This window comes from Muscardinus avellanarius, assembly GCF_963383645.1.
Source record: "Muscardinus avellanarius genome assembly, chromosome: 6".
Taxonomy (NCBI): domain Eukaryota; kingdom Metazoa; phylum Chordata; class Mammalia; order Rodentia; family Gliridae; genus Muscardinus; species Muscardinus avellanarius.
Window position 1 is genome coordinate 79,692,977 of NC_137791.1, and position 15,043 is coordinate 79,708,019.

The window sequence follows — 15,043 nt, forward strand, 5'->3', positions numbered from 1 at the left end:
TTTGGCCAGGCATGGTGGCACATGCCTGTAATCCCAATATTTGGGAAGGTGAAACAGGAGGATCGTGGTTTAGGGGCCAGCCTCAGCAACTTAGTAAGACTCTCAGTGACTTAGTGAGACCCTATTTCAAAATTTAAAAAAAAAATAAAGGGATTGGGGTGAAGTTCCAAGATGGAATGTCCCTGGGTTCAATCCCCAGTATCATAAAAGTAAAATAATTAATTAAAGAACAAAAAATAATTGTTCCCTCCTTCTAAAGCTTCTCCATGTTCTTTCTGCTATCCTGGGCAACTGTGGGCTGAACTAACTGCTCTGGAAGCATGGACTCGCTATCCCCAGCCATATATGCAGAAAAGGACACAAATGCTGTGTGCCCAGCTGCAGGGAGGGCTGGGATTGTTTTCCAACTTTCCCTTCAGAGTATCAGCAGCCTTGTTTGAGAGTACATTTTAATTGTTAGAAATGAGTCACGCTGAGGAAATATCAGCCAGATGGGACTGGAAGGAGCTTAAGAATAAACCAGTGTGTTTGAACTCTGACTACTTGTGATCCTTCCCAGGCTTGACTCTGTGGCACACTTTCATTTCTCTCATATCTGGGCCAGGTGGTTTCTTTGGGAAATTTTTCATTAAAAAAAAAGAAGAAGAGCCGGGCGTGGTGGCGCACGCTTGTAATCCCAGCATTCGGGAGGCTAAGACCAAAGGATCGTGGTTCGCGAACAGCCTCAGCTACTTAGTGAGACCTTTTGCAACTCAGTGAGACCCGGTTTCAAAATAAAGAATAAAAAATAGGGCTGGAGGTGCAGCTCGGAGGTAGAACGCCCCTGGGTCTCATCTCCAGTACCGAGAAGAAGAAAGAAGGAGGAGGAGGAGGAGGAGGAGGAGGAGGAGGAGGAGGAGGAGGAGGGAAAATAGCCTCATTGAGATTATTTTTGCGTGTGTTATTGTTCATGTCTGTTTTAGTTTCTTTCCAAAGTCAGCATTGGCACATTTTGGACAAGTCACTAAAAAAATGAGATAGGGAAGGAACCGGACAGGTGCACATTTGACTAACATCAATGGCAGTCTTTTTCCTTACTGTACGGGGAGGGAAATGACTGCATTCTATTTGCCTATCAAATTTCTACTTCTGTTTTATTTTGCAACTCATTAGAAAGTCTCCCTAGAGTTTAAATTTGCAAAGGGTATACATCCTGGAGTCTGGCTAGAGCAACACAAACAGTCCTGTGTTTGGGCAAGTTAAACTATTTGGTATTAAAGTTCCAACCAGTTCTCTCTTGAAAATCCTGGGGAACTGCCCTCGAGCTCAGTCATGTGCACAGTTGTATGGAGTGGTGAGCAAATTGCAAATCCAGTGCTAAACACCCGTTTTTTCCAAACACCGAGAATATTGGGTCTTGTCAAGCCTCTGTGTCTGCGCAGCACCAGCAGACTGTAAGGCACTGAGGAGACAGCTGTCAAGTTGCCAAAATGGCCTGACACCCACGGAAGCCTCAAATGCCCCCACCTGGAGGAGCAACACATTGCTTTGTGTGTTTAGTTTCTGATTTCCATTGGTTTTCTCTCTTTCCTATTGCTAACTTTCCTTCTATGAATGACAATTACACCGGGATCCTTTTGGTTATTAATTTGCTATAGATTGGGAAAAATATATAATTTTATCTCCCATATGAAAAATTATATTCAGAGTTAGGAGCTGGATAGTTCTCCTTTGTGTTAAACTGTTACATATAGTTCTCGGGCTTTATGATACTTATTTTGACTGACTATATTCTGAATTCTATTTTTTTTTTTTTTTTTTGGACTGGGGATCTAAGCTACGCTCCCAGCCCTATTTTTTATTCTTTATTTTGAAACAGGGCTCACTGAGTTGCGGAGGGCCTCACTAAGTAGCCGAGGCTGGCTGTGAACCTGCGATCCTCCTGGTCAGCCTCCCAATGACTGGGATTACAAGTGTGCGCCACCACATCCAGCCATTTTCCTCCTTTGTTTGTTTTTTGTTGTTGTTGTTGTTGTTTTTGAATATTTTATTTGGAAACAGGGTCTCACTAAGTTGCTGAGAGCCTCACTAAGTAGCTGAGGCTGGCTTCGAACCCATGCGATCCTCCTGTCTCAGCCTCCCAAGCACGGGGACTACAAGCGTGCGCCACCACGCCCGGCCTATTTTCCTCCTTTGTAAATTGCATTTTTCATAGTAGTCAAAGACCTTAAATACAGGTATCACACCTTATTATTTCAGAGCTAACTAATATAATAATACTTTTAATACAATGGGTACTCGATAGATAATACATTCTATCTAAAGAATATTGTGAGATATATTTATAATAATGGATCATCTATATTTTACAGAACCTGCATAATCTTATATTTCAGTGTATAACTAAATTATTATGTAAATATGTTAAGATGTACTTCCAAAATGTACAGAAATTATTCAGAACACACTGACCACTCTGGTATGATTATAATTTTAATAACATTATAAAATTTTTATAACTTTTAATAATATGTTAATCCACAGAAGTTCACAGGTACTATAGTAATAATCTAACTCTGAAAGCCATTATCGGCCTCAATACCAATGGAATTGGTGACATTTACAAGATGTATTACTTTTCAGGAGAATGACCCGCTGGGGAGAATTTGATAACCTTCTTTCTATTAGTGAGATTCCAGTTTCGGAAACAAGCAATTCCCAGGAAGGTCAGTATCAAAGTTTTATTAAAGGGTAGACTTTTTATTAATATAAAGAATGACTACTAAATGTTTGACTTTCACACATCACTACTCAATAAAATCCTGTTTTATATATATGCTACTTAAAAATCTCCTGGGTGCAGAGTAGCTTAAGTCACCATACTATTCATATGATGCTTAAGAACATTGCTTTGCAAGTTGAAAATAATTTGACTGTAAAAAAATTACAAGTCGCTGAGGTTTATTAGATGATTTGAATAATTACAAGTCGCTTAGGTTTATTAGAATGATTTGAATAAAGTTTCTACTCATAAAAGCCTTCAATGTTCCCCCTTTCTCATTTAGGATTATTTTTTTCTCATTAGCTTCATACATTATCCCAAGGCTGATCTCAGATCTAATCCCACATTTTTTTAGAAGCTGGACACTTAGTTAATAGATATTTAAGTAGCATTTACTGCTCAGAAAGAGGCAGGGATGCTATAGTCATTTTTATAGCTATTTCACTCATAAAAAAGATAAATCTAAGGCCAGGTGTGATGGCACACGCTTGTAATCCCCGCGCTTGGGAGGCAGAGACAGGAGAATCGCACAGGTTCGAAGCCAGCCGCGCGTGCTGGCTTAAGAGACCCTGTTTCCAAATAAAAATAATAAAAAATTGGTCTGGGAGTGTAGCCCAGAGGTAGAAGGGCTTCCAGGAACCCCAGTACCACCAAAAACAAACAAACAAAAAAGATAAATCTATTTAATGTCAAATGGTTTTTTGTCAAAATTGATGATCCAATGAAAAAATGCCAGTTCCCGTGACAATAACAGTTGTGATAATGATAATGATGTGATTAGTAATAATAATGATATTGATAAACTCTCATTTACCAAGACTTTGCTAAGTGTCTGATATGTTATTTGTATTTTACATAAATTTTTTGGGTGTGGATGGTACTGGTAATTAAACCATAGAGAATTTTATCCTGACCCATATCTCCAGTCATTTCTCTTTGGTCTTGCTAAGTTGCTGAGGTTGGTCTCAAACCTGCGATTTTCTGATCTTAGCCTTCCAGGTACTGGGGTTGCAGGCATGCACTATCACACCCGGCTCTGTATTTTACATGGACTTTTTCATGTACTTATCATACATAGAGATCCAAGGAGGAGCTGATAGCTGAAGCTGGGGGCAAGGAGCAGGCTTCATGTACCGGAGCCTGGGCTCTTCTATTTCCAAGATGTTTTAACTTCAACAATGTCCAGTGCTGAGCTGTTGTTTCAATCCACTCTCAATTCTGACTCTGATGTCTCCAGAAGAATTCAGACTCTATAACAAACGTGATGTTTTTTCCAGGGCTCCCTTGTCTTTGCCTTATGGGATCCTGGTATCTTATTGTATATAGGCCCTTTCAGTTATCTTTTTCAAAGATAAACATAAAGGAATCTCAATATCTTGGCACCAAAGACACCATAAAATCTATTTGTACCAATGCTCATACTTATTTGATGGGACTTTAATTACAGTAGAAAATATTTAAAATTCCAAAGTAAAATAGAAGACAAACACCACCAAATGGCCCTCTGTTTACAGAAGAACATGCTTAGTTGAGAAAATTGGAAAAGGTACAGAAGGTAGTTTTGAATCCTCTTCATCTTAGCCTAGGAATATACTGTAGTTCAGTCCAACTTCATTTAAATACTCTCTGCACACCCAAGAGCTACTAGGTCAGTCCAATGCTATACTATAATTTTATATTGCAAAATCTGCTAAAGAAGTTGAGGTGACACCATAGCCAACTTATGACTAGTAAGATCACTATTATAGATCACTATTGAGTATACATGGCCCAATGAGAAGAAATGATAGGATATGGTCAATTAGGAGAAAAAGTCATATCATATGCCTGGAATGTTCTAGAAAGAAGATGAATTATTTCTGTGATATATTACTAGTAGGCACTAGTCTGAAGCACACTGCTACTTTTGCCTTTATAAAAGTTGGGAACAAAATTTTTCAAAACTCCTACATATCATATAAATGGCTTCTCAAGTATGTATAGTTTTATAGGGAAACTAAGGCCCAATGCCCATTTCTTAGGGAAGGTCTAACACATATGGAACCCATTTAATACGGGGATCTAGACCTGAGTCCACCACCTAGAAGCACTGTGTTCATAGAAACACCACTTCAGCTCACTCTGTCTTACCTATGAGATCGAACTGGTAAAATACAGGTTTTGCCTGTTATCGCAGTACTTGGGAGGCTGAGATAAGAAGATTATAGGTTGCCTCAGCAACCTAGACCCTGTTTCAAAATAAAAAATAAAATAGGGATAGGAGTATAGCTCAAAGGTAGAATGCCCCTGGGTTCAATCTGCAATACAAAAAAAAAAAAAAAAAGGTTTAAGACTAAAAGCACGCTCAAACTCCAAACACGGGATCATTGTGATCATTTGCTATGAGACGAAATTCACTGGTAGAACTTTCTATCTGATCAAGCGCAGATAATATTTCATAAGACAACATTTAGTAAGTTATATATAGCCAAGCAGGGGGGCTATCCTGCTTTTAAACTGCCAGGAAGTAGCAATATTCCTAAAATTAGTAAAAACGTATATCCATTTACGCAGGATACAGGAGATGGGCAGCTAAATGATATGAGCTTACACTCTTTATTCTTCCCAGACTATTTATCTTATCACAGCAGCACTCTGAAGCTGTACGCACGTGAGGAGCCAGAATCCCCCCTGCTCTACAGAACCATGAGCGAAGCAGCCCTGGTGAGGAAAAGGACGAAGCCTCCGACGCTGGGCAGAAGAGGCGCCCAGAGCCACAGGGCCTCCATCAACGGCCACTTCTACAACCACGAAGTGAGCAAGTCCACTGCTGTGACCTAAATAACGCTGACTGCGCCCTAACAGTACCCCTCAATTCAACCCAAAATTAATAACGTAATAAGGACGATGGTAACAGTATGTGTAACATTTACTGACACTCCCTACGTGCTTCCTATTAGATTAAGTGTTTTCATAGATTTTTAGGGAATCATCTTATCAATCCATCCTATCTAAACCATCCTATGAAGTGGGTACCATTATTTTCTCCTTCTTATTACATTTGGAATAATTGAGGTTCAGGGAGGTGAAGCTCTTTTTGTCTTAGGTCACGCTGCTTTGAAGTAGTAAGTAAACTGGAATTCAGATTTGTCTGACTCCAAGCTATTAACCAGTGTGATGGATAAGCTCCGCCTAAGCAGCAGACACTGAGTTGAGCTTTAAAAATGTACAGATGAGTCCGTCGGTGTCTCTGCCAGCATGGAGTGCAAAGCTTGGGCAGGGAAAACAACACACCATCAAATAATATCAGAATAATGGAAGGGCTACAGCAGAGGTTGGCTTAAAGGACATTTGAACATTACAAAAGAAAAAAGTCAGCCTCAAGCCTATTTATGCCACTGAGTCAAACTTCTTCTTTTGCTTGTTCTCTTTCAGGTCTTTTACCTGCACACATATTTTTTACGCAAGTATGATTGTAGTTTAGATAACATTTGCATACTTATTTTCTACTAATAGGTGTTGAATTTATATTTTTGTAACACACTTCACTTTGCTGAGGGTAGGAAATATAGCACTCCCCCTTTTTTTCCAGACTCAAGTATTTTTCATATACTTTAACAGTCATTCATCTATTCATTTAGCAAATGCTTTAATAATACTTCCATGGCTGGATGTGATGGCACACACTTGTAATTCCAGTACTTGAGAGGCTGATACGGGGGGATTGCAGGTTCAAGGTCAGCCTCAGCTACTTAGCAAGAGAACCTGTTTCAAAAAAAATTAAAAAGGAGCCGGGCGTGGTGGCGCATGGTCGCATAGGTTTGAAGCCAGCTGCGCTGGCTTGAGAGACCCTGTTTCCAAATAAAAATATTTTTTAAAAAATCAGTCTGTGAGTGTAGCCCGGAGGTAGAAGGACTTCCAGGAACCCCAGTACCACCCAAAACTAAATTAAAAAATTAAAAGAAGCAGGGTGTGGTGGCACACACTTGTAATCCCAGTACTTGGGAGGCTCTGACAGGAGGATCACAGGTTTAAGTTGCCAGCCTCAGCAACTTAGCAAGGCTCTCGGCAACCCAATGAGACCCTGTTTCCAAATAAGAAATAATATCAGGCTGGAAATGTAGCTTGGAGGTAGAATGTCTCTAGGTTCAATCCCCAGTATCCACCCTTCTAAAAAATATAAAAATATAAAGGGCTGGGACTTGGTGTATAGTTCAGAAGTAGAATTTCCTTGGGTTCAATTCCCAGTACAAAAAAAGAAAAGAAAAAGAAAAAGAAAACAAAAGAAAAAGCACATACACTATTCCAAGCATTCTCTAAGCCCTCGAATAAGAAATATTAACTCATTTTTGGTAGGCTTTTTACTACATGCATTTCTACTTTCTTTCTTCTTTCCGCTCTCAGGATTATCACTAGTGTGCCTTAGGAGCCAGGTAGGGAGAAACCCCTCTTCTCAATTCTCTCTTCACATTAGACAACTTCTTTCTGATTCAAGAATTGTCCTCCTGGCTATGGAGTAGCATTGATAGGGCCCCACATCCAACTGCCAGTTGTCCTGGTGTCTTCTTCACCCCCAAAATGACGTTGCTATCATCATATTGTTGGCCGATCTGTGTTGAAGAAGAGAAAGCAACATAGCTCTCTCCAAATGAGTGCTTCCCCGTGGCCCGCTGTGCCCAGAAGGAAACTGACAGAAAGCTGGCAGCGTGCTCAGCTTGGCTGTTTACTGCTCGGGCTCCAGAGCTTGACCACCTGATTTCAAATTCTTGCTGAGTAAAGTTAAAAGGTCACCCAAGCTCTTAGCCTTAGTTTCTACATCATTCTACTTTACAAGTTTGTTGATGGGATTAAATGGAGCCTGGTGAGTCAAGTACTAAGCACAGAACCTCACCCAAACAAAGAATTCAGTTTATGTTAGCCCTGTTGTTGATTGAATGAGACCAAGCAGAGAAAACAAATTTTGGTTTACAAATACCATTCACTAAAATTTAATAAGTAGCAGAAAACAATACAAACAAAACAGGAAGTGGATTTGTTTCATAAGTTGATGTGTTTTGTAAGAGACGTGTGTGTGTGTGTGTGTGTGTGTGTGTGTGTGTGTGTGTGTGTGTGTGTGTGTGTCTGTCTGTCTGTCTGTCTGTCTCTCTGTCTGTATGTGTGTTTTTTTTACTGGGGATTGCACCCCAGAGCATTCTACTTCCAAACTTCATATCCAGCCCTATTTTATTTTTATTTTGAAGCAGGGCCTAAGTAGCTGAAGCTGGCTGTGGAACTTGCTATCCTCCTGTCTTACCCTCCCAAATACTGGGATTACAATCAAGTGCCACCATGTTTGGCTTATAAAATGCATTTTGAACAATAAAATCCCTTAAAGATGCCAGTATTCATAAGCAATGGATAACACCTATATTAAAGGTGAAAACTGTGATTTCTGGAGATAAGTTATGATGAGTATATCTTGACCAGTGGTAGATTTCTATCCATGTAACAATAAATGATTTTACAACAGGTTCTTCTGTGTCTTTTAGCCAACATAACTGATATGAAAAAATGTGATTTTAAAATAAAGTTCTGAGAAACATAAATCTAAATTCATCATACATTGGCACATTAGAAAGACTCTTAGAAGAAAGCCCTACCCTCTTATTTTGCAAATGAATCCATCAAGGGCTCAAGATGCGGAGAGAGTTGATAAAGCTACAGTTAGTAGACACCTTCACCTGGTCTCCCAAGTCCTAATCGAGTCTTGTTGCCAGATGCCATGAAATTTTATTCAATGAACAACATGGAACCATGTATCTAGCCATGTACCACACCATACCTCCGTGCAGATGAACACACAGTTCTCCAGGGCTCCACAGAGCTTGCAAGCTCTGCTGCTTACTGTTGACTCATCCGTGCCCTAAAATGTCCACAAGCTTTGAACTATCTCATACTTTAGAGTTTGTTCCATATATCATCCATGTACCTTCCCAGAAAATGCATTTACACATCCATATTTTTACCCACCCAAATTCCATGCAAATATATACATCAGTGTTTATTTACTGATCTTCTAGTATAGAACTTATCTGTCTCACATAATGAACCACCCAAAGCCTACCCATCTCCACATTTGGACTCTACCCATTTCTCCTGAGCCTTAGAGCATGTGGAGATGCCACATATAAATACAATATGTGAAAATAAAACTTTACCTATTTAATCTAAATATTTTTACCTAAATATGACCTAAAACTTTACCTAAATATTTTGTATTTTCAAATATAAATCTCATAAGATTCTTTCTTACTTTCTGCTACCTTTTCCCCATTTTTATGCTCTGACACATAGCATTTCATTTTCTCTGAGATGAGTGTCATAAGGTAGGCATAGACCATCAATTACATTCTTCAGAGTCTCCACTCATTATTGTTTATTTTATTTTTCTTCTTAATTTAAACATATGTCATTGTATCATAGAATTTAAAATTAAGTTAACATTTATAAAGGGTTTAGAATAATGTTTGGCACATAGTTAAGATGATTTTAAATCAATATTTATTTGCGGATTCTATGATCTCCTTTGATATAATCTCATCACTTTCAGCAATTATATTTTCTGCCAACTCTAGGTTAAGACATTCACTGTTAGTACTTTCATGTATTTTTAAGGACTTATGTGAGTTTTCTTTCTAGACATCAATTTTCACACCAGCCTTTGGATCAGAAACAAAAGTCAGAATAAATAGTAACATGAGAACTGAAGAAGTAATAAAGCAACTTCTCCAGAAATTCAAGGTAATTTTTAATCACTACTTAGCTGTAGACACATAAATGCACTCTTCTGAAAGAGACCTGTGAACATTCAAATATAAGTTGGATGTTCAGTTCCGAAGGGCTCTTTCCTGTATATCGCACCATTTCATAGCCATGCCCTGAGAAACTGCACTGTTCCCAGGGGCCGAGAAGGGTTTATGCTTGAGAGTGATGGAGGGAAAGAAGGACACACACAGAATCTGAGTCTGATTGGTTAAGAAAACATCATATGAAAACAAAGAATCACATTTGTTTATATTTTTTTCCAATTGACAGATTGAGAACAGTCCTCAGGATTTCGCTCTTTACATTGTTTTTGCAACGGGAGGTAAGAAAGCACAACCAGCGCGTGACAACTCTGCCTGTGGAGAAGGCAGAAGCCTCCAGCTCTTCTGTGGAGAAAAGGGGGAGGGAGGACAGGAGAGAGGGGGAAAGATTTCAGAACATTATCTGTATCCTACAACTTCAGAGAAACATAACTAAAGAATGAGGTATCCTTAAGGAAGTCATAGTACAAAATAGTTTGCCTGGTGCTTAGACATTAAATTACCTGAGTTGGAGACCGGAACCCCAGGTGTCCACCGAGGGTTGGTATTTTTCTCTGACCTTGGTCGGCATCATCTTTTTCTTAATTGACAGAGGGCCTGACAATTAGCAGGACTATCATCACTTTCTCAGCAGAAAAGCATATTCAGCTCTTGGTGGGGACAGTCTGGGAATAGGCATATTTAATAACCATCCCAAATGCTCATGAAGCAGGATCATAAAGCAAGACATTTTGCTCTGTGATATCAAATATGGAACAAACCAAAGCTGTGAAGGAAAGTTCACATTAGACCAAGAGGTCAACAGAGGACACGGGCGGGTTGATGAGGGCAGGTAAATGTCCTGTAACTTCCATGGCAGAGAATTAAGAGGGAACAGTGACTGTAGAAACAGGAATGGGAACTGTGGCTCTAATTACAGGGAAGCTGGGTTTTTGAGCTCTCCACCCTCTGTTGACTTTTTTTTGTGGGCAAGTCCAGCCCAGGGCAGGAAAATAATTTTGACTGTTCTGAGGAAGACGTGAGGGAAGGGGAGGATTAAGACAGAAGATAAATAGTAAGGGCACTGTGCTTTCTTCATGCTTCATTTTGATAAAAATGAAACCTCATATTTAAAATGACTTTGACACAAAGCTAGACATACTTTTGTGATGGAAGTATTTATACTGCGACTTTTGAAAAAATCTAAAGTTCTAGGAAAGTACCAAGTTATCTCTATCTAATTTTCATGGATGAATGGTTAAAGCCCAACACACGAATGAAATAATAAAAGAAATAGACAAGAATTGAATGTAGAGTGAGAAAGAAAGGAAGAACTGAGGATAATTGCAGAGTTCTGGGTCTCTTAACTATCAGATCAAGTGGTGTGGCACCACACTGCTTGTGTTCAAGTAATTCTTACTTTAAGCCAGGAGTGGTGGTCCATGCCTGTAATTCCAGTACTTGGGAGGCTAAGACAAGAGGGTTGCAGCAGGTTCTAGGCCAGTCTCAGCAACTTAGTGAGGCCCTCAGCTGTCCTGGCCAGCCTCAGCTACTAAGTAAGGTCCTTTGTAACTCAGTGAAACCCTGTTCAAAAGTAAAGAATAAAAAATAGGGCTGGGGTGTATCTCAGAGATAGAATGCCCCTGGGTTCCATCTTCAGTACTGAAAAAAAAATAGCTCTGAGGTAGAATGCCTCTAAATTCAATCCTTAGTACTGCAAAACAAAGAATAAATAAATAACCCTTATTTTACTTAATAATAACCTCAAAGGGCAAAAGCAGTGTGGCTGACAATTTTATTAGAATATATTTCTCTAATTGTCCTATTATTATTGTTAGTCTCTTATTATGCTTAATTTATAAACCTAATTACAGAGAGTATGTGCATAAAAACATTATATATATATATATATATATATATGATTTGATACTACCTGCAGCTCCAGGTGTCACCTGAGGTCTTGAGCAGTATAGCCCAAAATAAGGGGGAGACTGCTATGCTTTTTGATTGCTATACTTCCTATTGTATGTTCTTTTCAGATCATGTTTCCTCCAAAATGAGCCAAAGAAATAAAATGAATGGAAAAAATTTGTCTGTCTTCTTCTTTTTCTCTAGGATGAATTCCCAAGCATGGTTGACTCTTGTTTGTATTTGCAGAGCAGAGACGGCTAAAGAAGACAGATATTCCACTACTGCAGAGGCTCTTACAAGGACCTTCCAGAAACAATGCTCGAATTTTTCTCATGGACAAAGATGCAGAAGAAATCAGCAGTGATGTATGGATAGGGCCACCCCAGGCCTGTCTTTGCCTTGTCCCTCCTGACTCAGCATCTCTCACATCAGTGCTCTGCTTTCTTTTTGTTTTGTCTTCCTCAGGTGGCTCAGTACATTAACTTTCATTTTTCTCTCTTGGAATCCATTCTTCAGAGATTGAATGAGGAAGAGAAACGAGAGATTCAAAAAACAATAGCAAAGTAAGTCAAAAGCATGCACCTGGGTCGTTGGTCCTTTAGTTGAGTCAGTGCACAAAATGTGTCCAGTTTTTAATACTCTTCTTATCCTTCTCATTTTCAGATTCAAAACAGAAAAGACTATTATTCTGAAATGTCTTCAAAGTAAACGGGTTGTAAAAACAGAGACGACAGTTTAACAGCATAGGCAGGCTTCTGGTGCTAAAAGCATGCCAACCAAGTAAGAGAGATATTACTATTTGATGAATGTGTACCTTCTGTGCTTGCATTCAAGCAATTATATATGACTTTGAATCTAGAAAACAGAATGTCAAAATGCTTGTTTCTCTTCGAAGTAATGAGGTTAGCCAGGGTTCACATACTACTGAGCTCAAATTTAGCTTCAGTAACTGAAATAAGCTTGGATACTATGTATTTCAAATATCTTTTATGGAAAAATGTCTAATGAACTAGAATTTAAGTGGCAAATTCAGATATGATGCAGTTTAAGCCTCTTATTTTGAATTCTCAGAAGATCTGAAGCACAGTGAGCTGACTCTGAAATAACTAGAGTGAGCTGGGGATGTAGCTCAGGAGAAAAGTGTTTGCTGCACATTTACAGGCCGTGCATTCAATCCCCAGAACCACAGGAAAAGAAAAGATATGGCTTGTAGTTCTTGAAATAAATAATAAGTATGTTCTTATTCAAGGATCTGATGCTGATGGTGTTTATAGCTCCTTGAACACTGGCATTTTCATAAAACCCAGGACTATCTCTGTATGGGTTTATGACTGTGATATTAGACCTCTGTATCCTTTGGGAAGGAAAAGACTATGGGTTCTGTTAAGAAATCCAAATTTTCCAGGCGTGGTGGTGCATGCCTATAATTCCAGTACTTGAGAGGTTGAAACAGCAGAACCACAGGTTCAAGGCCAGCCTCAGCAACTTAGTGAGACCCTGTTTCAAAAAAAATTTTTTTAAATAAGGCTAGGAATGTGGCTCAGAGGTAGAACTCCCCTGGGTTCAATCCCTAGTGCCAAAGAAAGGATAGAGAAAGAAGAAAGAAAAGAAGGAAGAGATTGGTTGTATTTTTTTAAACTTGGCCCTCCTTTTATATCTTTCTCTGTTCTACCAAGCACTTTGAAAGCTATTCCTTTGCTCTTTAAAAACTTACTTTAAAAAAACCTTCTCTTTTTTTTCCCAAAGAGATATATCCTAGAGACTTAATATATTGCATTATCTAAAATAAGAAGTGGCTGCAAATTCCTAATTGTGGCTGAAGAGATACAGAGGTTAAAGCAAAGCAGATGCAGTCCCCTCTCGGGGACTCACAGGTCTGCTGAGCTCATCTGGAAAATATGCCACTGGAAGTGAAGAAATGCTCCAGTATCATCTATGACTTTATTTATGAAACCATATTAAAATGGGCTTGTATGCAACATTCACTCATCCCTAAACCAATCCCATCTGCATGCCTCATAAACATTGTAGTAAATTGTTTGATTATATTATGTGTATTGAGAAATAGGGTTGTATGTAATAGGCCCAGTTGGAAGATTGTCAACATTAAAATGTGAAAAAATTTACCAGGCGTGGTGGCGCACACTTGTAGTCCCCTCACTTGGGAGGCGGAGACAGGAGGATCGCGCAGGTTCGAAACCAGCCTCGCTGGCTTAAGAGACCCTGTTTCCAAATAACAAAATATAAAAATAGGTCTGGGAGTGTAGCCCAGAGGTAGAAGGGCTTCCAGCAACCCCAGTACCACCAAAAAAAAAAAAAATGTGAAACAATTTTAAGACAAATGTATTACTTGTCATCATCACAGGAATCAGAACTGGATGAAAATGAAGGTATACAATGGCTTTTTTTCTATGCTGAGAAATCTCTTACTGAGTAAAATAGAAGCTTGTATTTTTATCCTTGAACTAGAGATTGATAGGAAAATAGTTTCCTCTCGCTAAACAAAGCAAATGTGATCGTTAAAATTCAGTACAAGTAGAGAAAGTTAAGGTAATGTCAAGTACTTTCCATAAACATGACAAAAGATTAATCTTTAATAGATCAAAAGTCCACAAAATGCCTTGAAAAGCATTGGTACTCTAGAGAAGTACCGCGCCTTGCCAGCAGAGGAGGAGGTGGATGCCATAAAAAACACAGAAATGCAAATGCCTACTAAGGATATGAGAAATGTTGTGTTTTAACAAATGATCAACTATTCGCCTAATCAGGAGGCAGAAAGTGTATGGGAATTCAAGTGGGAATTTTAATATCATGGCAGGAGAATATTGATAAAGATGGAAAGAGAATTCTAAAGGGTGCCCTAAGGCTGAGTGAAAGAATCCTGATAAGGAAAAGCCTAGGATGGGGATTTCAGAGATCCCTGGAGAAGCCGTGGTTGCAGCCTCCCTCTTAGAAGCAGGCTGGCTGCCGGGGCAGAGCAGCCGGGAAAACGGAGGGGGGGGGGGGTGCAAGAGGACAGCCCTCTGGAGAGTGGCTGGCTGAGGGAAAGGACACAGGACTTAGGGCATGGGGAAAGGTGAGCACAAGAATGGCTCAGGGGTGCTGCTCCAGATGCTGCTGGACTGGGAGCCGGAGGAACTCCTAGCAGGACCCCCCTGTGCCTCTGTGTTTCTGCTCACTGGAAGGCTGCCCCTTACAAGGAGCACCACGCTGAGCCAAGGGACTCCAGGCCCGCACTGAGCTCCAGGTTAGACCATACTGACCAAACCAAAAGCTGGAGAAGCAGGTGGGGAAACGAATGCTGGGGACAGCTGCAGCAGGCAGCTAGCACTGGAGAAACCACTGTGGGCAGAGTTGTGGAGGACAAATTCCTGTCTCCAGGAGCCTGCCTGCAGGCCTGCCAACCCCTAGAAGTTAGGAAGAGCCCTTCCTCCTTCAGTGTTTCTCTATCGCCCTCTGCTGGCCAAGCCTGACGCCATGCAAGCTGCAAAGGAAGCATTTAAGGGGCCTGTATTCCTTCAGCAAACTGAATTGGGAGTTGAAAGACTATAAAAAACATCTGCATGTC

The 15,043-nt window shown here is 39.8% G+C and overlaps 1 protein-coding gene across 1 annotated transcript in view; it reads left to right on the plus strand.

Moving 5' to 3' along the window:
* RASSF6 (Ras association domain family member 6) overlaps window positions 1–12,214 on the plus strand; it is a gene marked incomplete at both ends in the record, with an annotated part of 48,580 nt that extends 36,366 nt beyond the window's left edge. Inside the window, 7 exons of the mRNA XM_080697220.1 lie at window positions 2,623–2,705; window positions 5,370–5,554; window positions 9,419–9,520; window positions 9,815–9,866; window positions 11,722–11,840; window positions 11,941–12,038; window positions 12,139–12,214. Coding sequence (XP_080553346.1) covers window positions 2,623–2,705; window positions 5,370–5,554; window positions 9,419–9,520; window positions 9,815–9,866; window positions 11,722–11,840; window positions 11,941–12,038; window positions 12,139–12,214 — 715 coding nt within the window. The remainder of the gene's footprint in view (window positions 1–2,622; window positions 2,706–5,369; window positions 5,555–9,418; window positions 9,521–9,814; window positions 9,867–11,721; window positions 11,841–11,940; window positions 12,039–12,138) is intronic.
* Between the last annotated feature and the right edge of the window lie 2,829 nt (window positions 12,215–15,043).